This window comes from Crotalus tigris, unplaced genomic scaffold (assembly GCF_016545835.1).
Source record: "Crotalus tigris isolate CLP2741 ecotype Arizona unplaced genomic scaffold, ASM1654583v1 scf7180000017873.753527, whole genome shotgun sequence".
NCBI lineage: Eukaryota > Metazoa > Chordata > Lepidosauria > Squamata > Viperidae > Crotalus > Crotalus tigris.
In genome coordinates, this window is record NW_024096692.1 from 635,517 (window position 1) to 652,624 (window position 17,108).

The 17,108-nt window shown below is 36.3% G+C and overlaps 1 protein-coding gene across 11 annotated transcripts in view; it reads left to right on the top strand.

Moving 5' to 3' along the window:
* The window catches only part of THSD7A (thrombospondin type 1 domain containing 7A), a 327,958-nt gene that overhangs the window by 281,854 nt on the left and 28,996 nt on the right, over positions 1 to 17,108 (top strand). For all 11 annotated transcript variants that reach the window (XM_039343800.1, XM_039343804.1, XM_039343803.1 and 8 more), the window contains 7 exons: positions 193 to 371; positions 5,369 to 5,374; positions 7,360 to 7,493; positions 9,055 to 9,208; positions 10,412 to 10,553; positions 12,324 to 12,439; positions 14,638 to 14,755. In XM_039343800.1, the coding sequence (XP_039199734.1) occupies positions 193 to 371; positions 5,369 to 5,374; positions 7,360 to 7,493; positions 9,055 to 9,208; positions 10,412 to 10,553; positions 12,324 to 12,439; positions 14,638 to 14,755 (849 nt within the window). The remainder of the gene's footprint in view (positions 1 to 192; positions 372 to 5,368; positions 5,375 to 7,359; positions 7,494 to 9,054; positions 9,209 to 10,411; positions 10,554 to 12,323; positions 12,440 to 14,637; positions 14,756 to 17,108) is intronic.

Here is a 17,108-nt window from a genome sequence, read left to right on the forward strand (position 1 = left end):
ACTTTATGTTCCATAGGAGTATCACTTGCTAAGGTCAATATCAAAAGAGAGTAGTAACTTTCATGCATGGCTTGTGTGCTTATGGGAAACACCCACTTGGGAAAAAGAATGTGGGATGAGATGGAAAATTAGGTGTGGCCCAGCTAGGCTTCTGGTTGTTCTGAACTTGTGTGTTCATTTCTCTTCACTCAGGCTACATTGAGGAGGCTTGCATTATTCCATGTCCATCAGATTGCAAACTCAGTGAGTGGTCCAATTGGTCTCGCTGTAGCAAATCCTGTGGAAGTGGTGTGAAAGTCAGATCTAAATGGCTCCGAGAGAAGCCTTACAATGGTGGAAGGCCCTGTCCTAAGCTGGATCATGTGAATCAGGTAAATGAACTCTTATCACATCATCATCAGTGTTTCCAAGAATGAGACCTGCTTCTTATTAAAATGCCTAGATAAGAGCATTTCTTAACCTGGTCAACTTTAAGATGCACATGGACTGCAGCTTCCAGAATCTTCCAGCCAGTGTGCTAGCTGGGGAATTCTGGGAGTTGAAGTCCACACATCTTAAAGTTGTTGTGGTTGCACCACTATATAGGATTTTATTATATGAAGCATCCAATAGAAGACCAATTATTTTTATTGCCTAGATCAAGGGTGTCCTTGAATATCTCTTCTCTTTTTTGATGTCAACTGAGATAGTATCATTGACTTATATTAGAGCTACTAATCATGTAGATTAATCAATGTTTTGCCTAACTGACCAGCTAAAAAGATTTCTCTCAAGAAGAACAAAACATATATACCGCTTGTCTATTTAATATATAAAATCTGATGATGGTATTCTTCCATTACTCTCACCTAAAAGTAAAAATATTTTCTGAGATTATTCTTACTGATACATCATCTAAACACGCCTTCAGTCATCAGTGCTGTTGTTTAGTGCAGATAAAATTAAATAGTGCATTAAAACTTATTAACTAATGATCATTTAATTACAGTTTAAAACAGGCCTCCTTTGTATCACTTCACTGCCATTCCAATGAAACATGTTTTTAATGGGTTTCACAAACCAATTGACAGAATTTATTTTTATGTGAAATAATGTATGTATCCATGTAAAAGGGAAAGAGAGAAGAAACCTGATGTCTAACAGGGAAATTGCAGTGCTGTGTTGAATTTCCAGCATAGCACAGCATTTCCAACATAGAGTTATGCTTAATAACTCTAAACTAGATCCTAGTTTATGTTCCTATAACAGATATCCTGAGTAATCGTCTCACAGCTTGGTTAAAATGGTGAGCCTGGCAATACTGTTTCTCCTTGTGCAAAACAGTTGAATAGGGAAAAACCACCTTTGTGTATCTTCTCAATCTTCTTTTATATCCATCTTGAATGTTGATTAATTTGCATATTGTTCAACAAGTGAAATGTCCAAGTTTATATTTCCATAAATTCCCTTTCACGTAGGAGAGAGAGATAAACAGAGGAGGCATTGTTAGCCATTCATGTACTTTTGTTGAATGCCTTTGTGTTGACGTTTTGCAGGCTGAGAAGGAAATGACTTTCTGATTTGATTTTCCACTTAAGGGAATGTAATTAGTTCTAGTATAGAAGATAATGTTAAATTAATAAAGCATCATTGTAATTGAATGTAATATAAAATACAACTGAATGCGAAAGTTTGAAGCCATCCAAAAGTGAGATGGTATGGAGACAGAAATATTTTAATAGAAGGACTTCAAATATTTGTTTTTACTTTCAAACGGTATGTTTCATATTGAGAATTGAAGTGTGTGCCAGATATCAAATGCACAGATATCTCAAAGTAATGAACCATTAGATGGGCACATGTTGAAGCTTCTAAGGTTTATTTCTACAACACTACTGCTCTCTTGTGGCAGAATAGTATATTGCTTATTATAAATTTAGATTTAATTTTTTATTAGAAAAGTTCATCCCTATTAGCCTTTGTAAACATAATGCCTTCCAAATTTCATTTTACTTCAATTCCCAAACAGTATTAGTCAACGGCTGTACTGAATTAGAATTGTAGATAGATCAATAGATTTAGAGAGTATCTAAAGACTGGTCTAGATACATATCTCAGTCTCTCATTGTTCTAATGCTTAAGTGTTTTCCCAGAGTATATACTTAAATATCTGAAAGTCGCAATTTTATTCCTGTTATTTTATAATAATTGTTTATAGTTTATATTGAGAATGTACCATTTAGTGAAACTAATGCAAGATGGAATTCAAAACAGAATTTAGCAAGGAAATGGTTATAGGCATCTTTGGATCAAAAGGATACTTAAGTGAAATGAATGAAGAATCAAGATCTGTGTTTCTCAAACTTGGCACTTTAGGCTGGGTGGATTTCAACTCCCAGCCAGCTATGCTAGCTGCCTCATGCCAGCAGGGTAATTCTGGGATATGAAGTCCATACAGCTTAAACTACCAAGGTTGAGAAACACTGATTTAGTGAATGAGGGTAAAATATCCCCACACAGATTCATCAACTAGTGTGTTCAGTGAGAAGACCCAGGACAGTGGCTACAATGAAGAACAGTGGAAATTTTTCTCTAAATTAGTTACACAAATGTATGTAGCTTTCCAAAGATGTAAAAGACTTTACGTTTCACACATGGATGGAAAAAAAAATATGGAGACAGCACAAACCCCAGCAGGTCTGCACAGTATGTCTTTCAGGTGTCATATCCTATTACCTTTTTCTATAGCAATAAATCACACAAAGAAATTGCTGCTGGTTCTGTAGCTGCAACAAAATATTTAAAAAGATCCGTCCAAATCATGAGAAAATTGGATGATTGTGTATCTACTGCACTGCAAAGTGTCCAGAGACCTTGAATGCTTAGATTGTTTGTTAAAGTCTCTTTTTGTTAAATCTGTAATTATTCTCTAACATGGCAGAGCCAGGCTGCAGAGAAAATACAATTAACTTGTCCTACTTCCAACTGAAAAAAATCAAGTTGTATATAAGCCTGCGATTGTACTGAAAACAGTGCACAGAGACTATAACATCCTTTGAAAGAGAAAAGTCAGGATTAAAAGATGATATATGGCTAAAGAGCCATTTTGATCGAGTTATACATTTATTAGGAACTTTAATCTTTATGCCTCTAACATGTTTCTGATTTAGCCCAAGAAAATTGGTGAGTCTAACTGTAAAGTGGTAAAAAGCAAGGGGAAAGCAATATACAGTAATAAGCATATTTTTCTAGCATTTAGAGCATTTTTCTAGCATTTTCCTAGTATTTTATTTTATTACTGATAAATTTCTGAAAAGAAACAGATTTATAGCCAGTTGTAATCAAATCTGAAAACTGTTTTTTTTAAATTTATTATTAAATTTATTTGCCGCCCATCTCACTGTGGGGCTATTCTGAGCAATTTACAATAGTAGAATGTAAAATGATAAAAATATAAGTAAAACAATGAAAGAAAGAAAGAAAGAAAGAAAGAAAGAAAGAAAGAAAGAAAGAAAGAAAGAAAGAAAGAAAGAAAGAAAGAAAGAAAGAGCAGCAATATGAATTAAAAGCTTGGTGGGGAGAGAGAAGGATGCTGGGGCCAGGGCTGGGGGGGGGGTTGCTATCAATCTATGGTAATAGCCATCTCCAGTGTGATATTCCCCCATTGGGTCCCTCAGAAGGCATCCTCCACTTGCACAAGTGGGACAGGTTTCTCCTAGCGGGATGAGGTGGTTCATTAAGTAACCTGAATTCATGCCTAGGAAGGCTTTAAAGATCATAACCAACACCTTGAATTGATCTGGAAGCAAACCAATAACTACTGGAGCAGCAGTGTAAAATGGGCCACTCTAGGGGGATTCAAAGCCTGCTCAGGCTGTTGCAGTCTGCACCTGCTGAAACTTCTGAATGCACTTCAAGAGTATCCAAAACTGTTAGTTGCTGTTTTCTGAGATTTGCAATCCAGATTTTTTTTCCCTAAAGCTTTTTAAAATCATGTTATTCGTGCCTTTCTATCTTCTCAAACATGAAATCTTTTATAAGAATCACACATCTGAGAATCACATAAACAGGGAAGTTTTAAAATATTTTGCTTCAAGTCTCAGTTCCTTGTTGTTTCAAAGAAGACAGACCATGCAGATTTGTTTTCACAATGTAGACCAGAGGTGGGGAACTATGGCCGCTTAATGACTTGTGGACTTCAACTTCCAGAATTCCTGGAAGTTGAAGTCCACATGTTATAAAAGGGCCATAATTCCTCACCTTTGGTATAGATGCAGAACAGACTTTAGGGAGAGAAAGGAGAATCAAAAAGGGAGGATGACAGCCACAGCCATGTGTTGAAACCTTGTCCTTTTTATATATGGCTATCTTCTTGACTTTTTTTTTTTTTTGCCCTCACCCTGCAAATCTGATGTACTTCAGGATGCTGGGGGAGGAGTTTCCATTATCGCACAACTGAGTGAGATGGAATCTAATATGAATGCAGGGCAACAGGTTCGAAAAAGAAGATGTGGGTTTGGAATATGAAACAAACTGATAACTTTTACAAAACATGTTTATTCCATAATATTTCAACGTGTATTGGAAAAATATTTTTGGAGCTGTAACTTACTGTGCTCTTTTGTTATTGAGGTTTTTCTTTTCATGGAGCATAGCAAATAAAAAAGTCTCCCAAAACATTCCTGCCTTCTGTTAAAATGCAGTTGGAAATGTTCTTAGCCTTTGAGAGCACCTTTTATCTGAAAGTTAATTATGTTACAAGCCAAAAGAAGGACATAATGAAAAAAAAACAGTATAACCGTATCACTTTTCACCCACTGCAAGTAGTCCTTGACTTACAATAGTTCATTTAGTGACCATTCAAAGTTGCAACCGCACTGACCAAAGTGACATATGATTCATTTTTCACACTTAAGACCATTACAGAATCCTCAAGGTCACAGGATCAAAATTCATCTGCTTGGCAATTGACTCATATTTATGACGGTTGCAGTGTCCCAGGGTCATGTAGTCACTTTTTGTGATCTTCTGGCAAGCAATAGGAAAGCCAGAATCACTTAACAACTGTGTTACTAACTTAACAACTGCAGTAAATCACATAACAATGGAGGCAAGAAAGTTTATAAAATGGGGCAAAATTCATTTAACAACTTTCTCACTTAGCAACAGAAATTTTGGACTAAAATGTGATCATAAGTTAAGGTCTGCTTGTACTACAAAAAGGTAGCATAGTTCAATATAAAATGACATAAGCAAAAACAACAAAACTATATGTGTTCAGTTTACCACTCTGAAGCAACTGCCTTTTTGTGAATATGCTTTGCTTCCTAACTATTGTTTTTATTTACCTTGTTCATTCCCTTGTGCTCATCGTCAACACCTGTTCCAGGCTCAGGTAAGAGGCTGTGAAACAGATGCAAAACCCACGCATGCTTCTGGATCAGATTTAATTACTGTGTGTAGTGTTTGTCTTTTGCTTTAGCTTCTCTGTAAGTCTATCTGAATGCTAATTTAAAATGCTTCTGTGTTTATATTAGTCATTTTTTACTAGGCAGAAATGGGAAGACAAGAAGCAAGCATATAACTGGGATGAAAAATGGTTGCATTGTTATTATTAATCATTACTGCCTCTGATAGATGAAGATGATCCATGAGGAACCCATTGAGGAATGCTCTAATGCAGGGGTCTCCAACTTGGAAATTTTAAAGACTCTTGGATTTCAATTCCCAGAATTCCTTAGCCATCAATGCTGGCTGGGGAATTCTGGGATTTGAACCCACAAGTCTTAAAGTTGTCAAATTTGGAGATCCCTGCTCTAATAGCCCTGTGTCCTTCCTACTCGTATGACTAATTTTGGTATATAAGATTTAAAATTCAAAATGCCACTTTAACAAGATGACCTAATCAGTGACACCCACTCTTCACTCAGGCCAGACCAGAAGGAGTTGCTGATAACACTGTTTAGTACAACCACAATTATTTATCTGTTCTGAAAGGCCAGGAAAGTCAGTACGTCTGCATCATACTGGGCCCTTTGTATGCAACCAAGAATGTTTCCATCTCTTTGCAGCTGGCCTCTATTTCCTATTTCACTTATCCCAATTGTATCTATTTAAAAATACTAGTTATGGTGGCAAAACATCATGTATATTGGATTTCCTCTGACTGGTGAGAACAAAACAAAATAAAAATACTATCCAATTCAAACTGTTACATCCAATCAGATCTTAAAGGAAGGATTATATTCCCATTTCCATTAGTCAATAGTCCATTAGTGCAATCTCTATACCAGGGGCCCCCAACCCCTGGTCCATCGACCAGCACAGAAACCGGGTCGGGCAAAGAAGCAAAGCCCCATTTGTGGGATATAGGCAGCATGCGAAACCATACCTGCTCCAGGAAAAGTCTCTCTCCACAGAATTGGTCCCTGGCACCCAAAAGGCTGGGGACTGCTGATCAATACCAAAACAGAGTTTTTTGAATCCAAGGCCATGTGGAAATAATGCAGTTATGACCCTGAATCAACCCCAGGTTACATAAAAATCCCTATCTCATTGATTTAACAGCAGGAATAATGGTACTCAACAGAATAGTGATGATGAAAACTTGATCTCAGTGGGTTTTATCCCTGTAATCCCTGCTATTCCATGTTTTGTCAAAGCAATGATTTACATATTCAAGTAAATCATGGTTTGACAAGCAGAAGGCACAACATGATTTTAATAGGGTGTTGAGCAGTCATTTACCAATCAATTAAATACCAAGAATAATAATATAGCTAAGAATAATAAGTCCTCATTCAAGTAAAAATCTTATGGATTTGTAAGTGGCTGAAGGTAAATGTAGGTGTTGCTGAAGTCAAAGTAGAATTTAGCAACTAAAAGTGGAATAATAAATGAATACTAAATAAATGTGAAACTGTGAGATACCTTGCTAGAAATCCTATGATTCGTTCTAGTAGATTCTGTGTTCCTTTAACTATACAAGGTGAAAAAGGAACAAAAGATAGTGAAATCTTGCTGCTGTATTGCCCAACGTGATGGCTCACGGTGCATCTAAAAAAAATGAGTCAGTGCATTTGAGAAATACAGAGTTGAGAAGGATTGTAAGAAAGGTAAGAAATTGGTTTCATAAAAATGAAGTGAAACAAATTCAGAAACAGAAAGAGTGAATGCCTTGAAATTCCCCCATCTGTAACCTAATCAACAAATACAAGCATTGTCGGATTGCTATGCACACCTACAGTATGCTTGCTTGCTAATGTTGCTATGCATGCCTCGTAACTTTGAATAAATGATAGTTACAATATTATTCCAGTTCTCCCTGCTAGTTACCCTTCTCTACAGGAAGCAAGCTGATTTTCTGTCTCTGCATTCCAGGTCTATGAAGTGGTCCCTTGCCATAGTGACTGTGGTCAGTATATAGGAATCACTGAACCCTGGAGTGTCTGCAAAGTGACTAATGTGGACTTAAAAGAGAATTGTGGAGTGGGTGTGCAAACCAGAAAAGTGAGGTAAGTTAAACTTTTATTACATTTGTTACTTTGGAGGAAAGAGCAATTTCCTTCTGCAAGGTTTGGCATGCTTATTTAAATAGACTGGTTTGTTAAGCCTATGTAATAATAAGAAAGCTTTCAATGGCCAGATAATTTTTATGGACTTCCCACTACAGGCAGGATCATCATGTTTCTCTTTGAAGCTATGCCACTGCACAGAAAACCTTTTGATTAACTCAGACTTGTGTATGCAACAAATGGTTTGTGACACCCTCTTCCTAGTGTGCAAAACAAAAATAGTTATGAGCCTTTCCACATTCCTGTTTCTATGTTGATTGGTGGCTTGAGTTGACATCGAATCAATCTTTTATCTCCTTGAGCATTTCCTGATATTACATTCCTTTGATTAACAGTTCTGCTGGTTGTGACTATAGGATTTTAAAAATCTTGCAGTCTTCAAATCCTGTTTTATTTATATTTTAATATTTTTATTCAATATAGACTGGGAATATATTGCAAATACTATGTCACTAACTCAAACAAAAGATAAGCTGCTGAATCCTATATTGTGGCTGATCACCCAAATCTTAATTTCTTCCAGATTTTTCTGTCTAAATGTTAAAATTAAAATCTTTTGATCAGTGGTATTTAAACATAGAGACAATTGCTTTGTCTGAAAAATTAGGCCAAAAGAACACAGATCTAATATGCCAAATGTGCTCTTTCCTGGACAAGGACATTCCTCACTTCACAAATGGGTTATAGCAATGTGTTCCATATAGAGCTGCCTGTTGGAGACTACTTGGAAGTTACAGGTTGTCCAGCAGGCAGGGAATCAGGCAGTTTGGGATACACCTTACTACACCCATTGCACTGCCAACTGCATTGGTTACCAGGTGGCTTCCAGTGCGATTCAGTGTACTATAAAGCCATTCATAGCATAAGGCCCAGTAATTTGAGCAAGTGCCTGTCTCCAGTAGTTTGTACCCATCTAGTATGATTGGGCAAAGTTGGCACACTTTGCATTCCATCAATTAAGTACCATCATCTGCTGTGTAATGACACATGGCCTCCGGGATATTCTCTCAAGAGGTCCAAATGTCTACTGTCTAATAGTGTTCAGGATGCTACTGAACATCTAGCTGTTCTCCCTGGTCCTGGGTTTTTTTTCAAGTTTGGTTATACTTTTTAAACTAATTTAACAACCTTTCCTCATTAGAGTGCCTTCATTATTCAAATGATTTAGGAGAAATTCTAAGTGTAGAAGTTGAGAATGTTCTATGTCTGGTTAAGTTTCTGTATCTGAAATCTTCTTCAGTGAAAAAGTTGTTTGCTAAAACCTTTAGAACAGCCTTCCTCTTTCTGCTCTCTTTCAAATGACATGTGGATAAAATTCCCAAAATGTGCTCCCTGGGGAATTCTAAATCCCATAACTGGAAAACACTGTTTTACACTAAAATATGTATTGCTTTTTTATTTTTATTTTCCCCTTAATTCAATACAGGCCTTTCTATATAGGAAGGATCTAAATAAATAATTATTTTCAGCTGCATATTTTTACTTTTACTTGCCTTTCCAGATGCATGCAAAACACGGTGGATGGTCCTTCAGATATTGTGGAAGACTATCTGTGTGATCAAGAAGAGATGCCAATTGGTGCTAGAAAATGCATACTGCCATGTCCAGAAGACTGTGTAATATCCGAGTGGGGCCATTGGTCTAGGTGCTCCTTGGTAAGGCAACTATTATTTTAAATATATAATGATCAAATTTTAGAAAGTAAAGATTTTTTTGTCCAACCAAATCCAAATTGATCAAGATACTTTCTTCTGAAATGCCTAGCCAGTAACTCAATTAGATATTTCTATGTATAACTTACCTTTTTATCAAGCCATAGAGTCAAACCATCTAGTGTTTGATTATTATCTCTGAAAGTAAGGGGACTTTGTTTTTTACTGTTCCTTTTAAACTAAAGATGCTAGAGGTTGTATATCTTGAGTAATTGCTCTGTCAATTCTCTACCACCTTTTCCCCCTTGGGACAAACAACTCCAGGTTGGTTATCTCATCTTTAGATTGCTGGAAATATTTGTAACACAGAGTAATTCTTGGTAATACAATTTGACACTAAAAATTGTTAACAATGAATTCCCATCTCAGGTTGTATATATGAATATGATACATTTCTGTATTCACTTACGTTAGTGCTACAGCCGTGGGGTGTGAAAACAGGCCACCACCACCACGCTGCAAGGCACAAAAATTGATGCCATGCCATGGGGTGTGGAAACGGACCACTGCCATGCCATGGGGCACAAAAAGAGGGCACCGCCACACCACAGGGTGCAAAAATGGGCGTCTGCTACACTTCAAAGCACAAAAATGGCCATTGCGTGCCACGGGGCATAGAAACAAGGCACTGCACCACACAAGAATGGGGCAGGGCTAGTAAGCATCATGTGGGCACTAGCCCCACTCTGTTTGCAGTGTATGCATGCTCACAACCCCACGCACGCCACACACTTATGTAAAATGCTTCTCCCTCCCTTTTCCTCCGGTCCGCCAACCGACAAAGGTTGGGGACCCTTTTCCAAGTCATTGATAACAATCTAACTAAAATATAATTAGTTTAATTCAGGCATTCAGCTTATTAATCAAAACAGTATACTTATTGAATTATATTTTCAAGAAATATAAGTATTTAAAGTATATACTAAAGTAGTTAAATTTATATTTAAGTAGATCACTCTCTACATTATTATGCTCACAATAACTGATCAGACTTTTTTTATGATTATGAGTCCTAAATCAGTTAATAAGTTTCCTAAGAGAGTGTGCATTTTGAGCCCAATTCTTTTAAGTACTTTGGCCTTAAAGAATTTGTGTTAAGGATGTTACTTTGATCAAAGTAAAAGGATGTTTGGTTTCTTTTCTCAGCCCTGTAATGGAAGCAGTGTGAGGGAACGCTCAGCCAAGATCTTAAGGCTGCCCCAGGAAGGAAAGGCCTGTCCTTCTACAATGGAGACAGAGCCTTGTCATCTGAACAAAAACTGCTATCACTATGATTACAATGTGACAGGTACAGATGCTGATTAAGTACTTGTAGATGACAAGTGCAGCCTGAAAGAAAATATAGGTAGTCATCGATTTACGGCCACAATCAAGTCCAAAATTTCTGTTGCTAAGTGAGACATTTGTTAAGTGAGTTTTGTCCCATTTTATGACCTTTCTTGCCTCAGCTGTTAAGTGAATCACTGGTAAGTTAGTAACCCTGTTATTAAGTGAATCTGGCTTCTCCATTGACTTTGCCAGTCAGAAGATTGCAAAAGGTGATCACATGACCTTGGGACACAGCAACGGTCATAAATATGAACCAGTTGCCAAGCATCTGAATTTTGATCACATGTTCATGGGGATGCTTCATAGATTATAGCTATGAAATAAACAGTTATAAGTCACTTTTTAAGTACCATTGTAACTTTGAACAGTCACTAAATGAAATGCTGTAAGTCAAGGACTACTTGTATTGCAGCTTGCCAGATACATTCTCTCTTCAAATAGCCAAACATACCATCTTCCCTGATTTTATATCCTGATACTTTTCCATTATATCTCCACCTCTAAATTCCCCTACTATTCTGTGTCTGGTAAATAGATCATTCATTCTGCAATAAAGCTATTTGGATTCTCTCAGACAACCCCCCCTCAAGTGTACATTTGATGATCTTCCTCCATATAAAAGTAGTCCTTGACTTACAACCACTGTTGGGAACAGAATTTGTTGTAATTCATAGCAGTCATAAGTCAAGTCAGAATTGAATTTGCTACAGTTTTTATGGCAATTGTTAAGGGAATCCAGCTTCCCCAATGGGCATATTTTTTTTTTTTTGCTGGGTTGGTTTTTGTTTTGTTTTTTAATCAGCAAAAAAGGCCACAAATCACAACTGTGATCAGGACACTGAAATGAGTCATAAATGTGAGCTAGTTTGCCAGGTTTCTGAATTGTGATCATGTGACCAGGAGGGATAGAATGGTTGTAAGTATGAGTACAGGTCATAAGTCACTTTTTTCTAAGCAGTTGTAACTTTGAATCATTGTTAAATGAATGGTCATAAATCAAAGACTATCTCTAGAGTTGATGTGATTAGTTGGTTATTTCCACAAATTTTGAAGTTCTCCCAAACTTTCCTGGCCTTCCTTTTTATATCTGGATAGTTTTATTTGGGATCTGAATTCACAGATAGAGGACAAAGTTCACTATCAGAATGAAGGATACCTTTTCCCATTTTCTTTGTCTGACCTTTGAGAGTCAAAAACAAACATTGCTGGGATTCCCAACTTTTTTCCTGCTAAGAACATTGCTGAGCTTAGAAAAGTGTGCTTAGAACCGCAGCCCTGAGAAATAGGGTGTGCCTAGGTTGATGATGCGTGGAGTCAGAACCAAATTTGAATTATATCTAATTTAATTAAATGTAGATAATAGTTGCCCTGTGTTTTATATCATTTACTCTCTTTCCTATTAAAAATTATAATGGTCTCTAAAGTTGTGCTCTTCTGGATTTGGCTATTATTTTATGCACTCTTACAAGGTGGACAATGTGATGAAGCTAGCATGCCCAGAATTATCTATTTAAGAGGCTGGTTCAGTGTATATTAATTTCATTGCTATGTTTATCACTTGTTGTGTTCCTAGGAGGCTGACATAAGAAATCCACTGTAAGTCATCTGAATCTTTTAAAAATGAAAGAAAATATGAATGAGGGGGGAGGACAGGTTACTGCATTTTGTTGCCTTTTGATACAACACACAGAAGATCTTTGTCACTTTTTTTTCTCCCCTTCCTTTCAAGACTGGAGTACTTGCCAGCTAAGTGAGAAAGCTGTTTGTGGCATTGGGATCAAAACAAGAATGCTTGATTGTGTTCGCAGCGATGGCAAGTCAGTTGACCTGTTGTATTGTGAAAAGGTAGGTGAATGTTTTTTCCTTGCTTTGTGGTTGAAAACCATCATCCATAAAGCTTTCTCTTTGGTGCACATGATCAGTCTTGTGACAGATGCTTCTCAAAGTTATTCATAAACTGCTATGTAGCTCTAAATGAATTTTTGCCAGGATTGGTGATTTTGTCATTTAATTCTCTTTTTTTGCTTAAGTGAGTGATCACTAAGGTATGCTACTTCCCCCCCCCCTTCTAAAATAATGGTGTGGGAACAATAAGCCATCAAGGTGAATAAGTATAATAAATCTTAACTGGAATAGCCATCATTGTCCTAATTTGGAGTGATTCTTTTGTAACAGTTTGATCTTCTACCAGAGTGCATTTCTCTTTTTCTCTCTCCCCGACTCTGTCTTTTCAAATTTCATTTTCCCAGTTGTAAGTTGTTTGGCCCTTTTGTAAATTGAAAAAAAAAATGCCTGCACAAATACATTTTAATATATCGAAATGACAGTATTTATTAAATTATTTTCATGTTGATTGACTTAGCAAACTTATATATGCCTATCTCACCAAAAATTGACTCTAGACAGCTTACAAACATTGAATAAAATGCAGCATAAAACATTAAAACAATAAATATAGATCTTAAATTTAAAAATGTCTGTGGAAGGTGTTACCTGTAATTTGTAATTAGAATGTAAGAGGTGTGTGTGTGTGTGTGTGAATATGTGGATGGAGCTGGTTAGGATATTAAATAGAAGTCTTAGGTAAAATAATCATTATACAACTATTGAGTAAATTCCACTCAGTCAAGGCTGGAAAGAGAACAGAACAATTTTCCACAGCCTCAAAGATGTGGAAGGAAAAGGCCTAAAATTCAGCTATGAAGCAAAATATGGGGCTTAATTTCTGCATTCTGCAAAAGACAGATCATTTGTGTATATATGGCTTCTACCTCATTTGCAATAAAGGAATACATACGTAATCATGTTGTGTCTGTGAACTTCTGCTGTAAGCAAGTTCACTGAAGTGGAATGTCTGGAGACCTGAGATTTATTGCTGTGCTTGGCATAAAATCTAATAGCATATGTCTCCAAACAATATTTGGCAATTGGTTTCTGTTGTATTATTTTATATTGTTTATTTAATGAGACAGGATTCAGTGCATGCCTCTTAATATGGCTATTTGGAAAGCATGAATGCCTTTTTTGAAATTGATAAGGAATGGTGGAATTAATAAAGTGTGAAGCCTGAATAATCATTCCCTCCCATTTAAAAGAAACAGTCTTTACATCAACTACTAGACTAAATAGAGTCGAGCCATTTTGTTTACTTCCCATTATAATTTAGGATCATTGTTTTAATATTTAACTCTCCATTCTTTTGTACTATTTATTCTCTGATGCTTATTTTTCCCATCACACAGTTGTAAGCAAGACATCAGGAAATCTTTTTTTTTTTTTGCACAAAATACCTGTTTGAACAATATTTATTAAAGTGTAGTTCTAGAATCCTCTTAAGGGTCCTCAAAATCAAAATTATTTTCCAGATATTGAAGATATTCTCAAAAATTTAGAACAATACCTCTTTTTTGTTGTCAAAACATTTTTTTTCATGAAAAATATTTTATATTATGGTTAGTCTTCAAATTATGATGGTATTTGGGACTGGAATTTTTTTCTCTAAATGATATGGTCATAAACAGGACTATATCCCTTAGTTTCAGAAATTCAAGCAGTCACACTAATGATTGTATTACTGACCCCAGAACATGGGAATGGGGGAGAAGGATCTTTTTTCATACAGTATCACATTTTTATTGGATTTTTTTGTTGCTATTGAAGATATTATTGACCACAGAAAAATAATACTGATGTCAGGAATGAGGATAATGCAGACCTGCCTTTTAACATACTTTTTTAGCTTTTTTTTTTAATTGCACCACTGAAAATGAACCCTTTGCTGTTGAATTTCATCAGTATGATCCTAATGATCTATGATGGCCATAAAATGGAACTGGGACTATAGGAGGCTGTAAGTTTCCTTTCTGTTCTATAAGAGAAAGTTGGCTAATTTTATTAAAGAACTACGAACATATTTAGGTTCTTATATGAATTAATACAATTTTTCCTTTTGTGATTATTAATTTATAATCCATGTCATCTTCTGTTGAATTAATAATCTTGCATCTGATATACTGATTGTTATATCTTTTTTTTTTTTTTAGCTTGGTCTGGAAAAAACTTGGAATATGAACACCTCCTGCATGGTGGAATGTCCTGTGAATTGTCAACTGTCAGACTGGTCTCTGTGGTCTGAATGTTCGCAGGCTTGTGGTCTAACTGGTTAGTTCAGAAGCTTTCTGGTGATTGATAAATGAGCCCAATTATCAGTCATCAGAAAAAGAAGAAGGGAAATTTCTAGATTGAAGCAGATTTGCTTGGCTTTCCTATAAGCTTGTTGTATTGGCAACTTTTTGCTGAATAAATTGCTATTCTGATTCAGAAAATAAACACAATGAATGTTTCTGTGGAATGACCACAGGAAGCTATCTCTATGAAGTATTTCTCAACCTTGGCAAATTGTAGATGTATGAACTTCAAATAACTGCTGGTTGGAAAATTCTGGGAGTTGAAGTCCATATGTCTTCAAGTTACCAAGGATGAGAAACACTGCTGTATGGTATATTGGAGCAAACAAAGCTTGTCTTAAGCTGGAAGAAATTTTGCCTGATGATATTATGTTTCCTTTCTCCAAATTAGCTTACATCTATGTTATAAAGGCATCTCTTTTGTGCTCACAAAAACTAGAATATTGAGGAAGATACTAAAACTGATAGCACTGAGACCAGACATTCTCCTATTTGGACTTAGGCCTTAATTATGAAGAACATTTACTCAATTACACGTAAGGAGAAAAACAGAAAGCAAGGGCAATACTCCTCACTATTTTTTTTAATATTAGATCTACTTGTGGAATAGGTGCCTTTTCCCCTTAAGTTTCTTACTCACACAATCCTAAGGTGGCAACTAGGATTACTTTTAACCAAAGCCTGATTGATTTTCTTCAAATGGGTGAAATTTAAAGTGACCTGAACAAAGATAATGCCGAGCCAGAATTTTTCAACTTTGATTTCTTAGCAAACCAGAGTGGTAAAGCTGGCATATATGACACTATACCACTAAGACATAATAGGGGGATTCACGCAGCAGGTTAAGCTTAAAAAAAAAAAAAAACCCTTTGCTTATGTATGAGTTTTATTAAATGCCTGACTCTTTAGGCTCTAGAGGGCACAAAATCAAAGCTCAATAAATAGAACAATGTAATAAAAACAAAACAATAATAACATAAATACAATAATGGCATAAATCTTTATTTAGCTACTTATCAAAAGCTTATTGAAAAGTCAGTTTTTTACTATTCTCTGGAAGTTCATAAAAGTGGGCAGTATTTGTGTTTGCCATAAGTTTGCCAAAGAAAAATTGCTGCCATCAAACACACCTGCTTCATTGCCCCCGCCTCCTAATAGGAGAGGGCTTTTAACAGGAGCTCTCACCAAATTAGAAGAGAAGACTCACTGGAAAAGACCCTAATGTTGGGAAAGATTGAAGGCAAAAGGAGAAGGGGACTGCAGAGGAAGAGATGGTTAGATAAAGCCATCAATGCAATGACCATGAATTTGGGCAAATTGTGGGACCCAGTGAAGGACAGAGAGGCCTGGCATGCTATGATCCATGGATCATGAAGAGTCAGTTACACTTAGTGACTGAACAACACTTCTATTTTCTCAGGTTAGATGGATACAGTTGACTTGGGATGGGGAGTCTCTGAAATATCCAGTCCCATGCTATATAGGCAGCAGTCAGCATCCTTGAGCTGCAGATGGAAACAGATCAATAACCAGCACAATTCCTGCAATAGTATTATGTGACTATACTTCAGTTGTATACTAAACAGCTGATGCACTTTGTGTTAGCTGATGTTTTGAAGTGGTCTTCAATTTATGTGAATTTTAGTAATTGAAGTACAGGAGGACAAAAATGTAAGCCATGGTCCTAGTGCCTCTTGTTCTAGGTCAGGTTGCAACTGATGTGGGTAGGCCCTCTTGGTCTTGGTCTCCCCTTGCTCTTCCAGCAGCAGTGGTGATTCTAGGAGAAATGTGGATTATGAGCCAAGTCTTTCAAGGGAAGCCCAACCCTACCAGGTGGATGTCTCCTGTTGTCAGTTGGCTTCTAAGCCAACAATTATTTCATTTTGCTTGGTTTTTTTGGATTTATGACTTATAAGGTAGAAGTGTAAGGTTAGATGGATACTTAAGAGTGCATTATAGATGTTAATCTTATTTTGAGGCAATCTCTTTTGAGTAGGGAATTCATTTCATTTATAATACTGTATCATAGAACTATGATAACATTGTGACATGGTTCATTTATAGCAGTGGCAGATAATTCTGTTGTTAGTGGCTGTCAACACTACATTCAATATACCGGTAACAATTATTTCTTTATTGCTTCAAATTTGGCCTGTCAAGGTGATAGTATTTGGTATATTTAGATTCATATCAAATATATGTCAAGCTTAGATTCATATCAAGAAGATGTCAAATTATCCTGTGCAGACAAAACAAGTAAAAATATACAAATCTACATGCTTTGTAATTCATCCATCTATTTGTCCCATCACTGTACATTTTGTCCC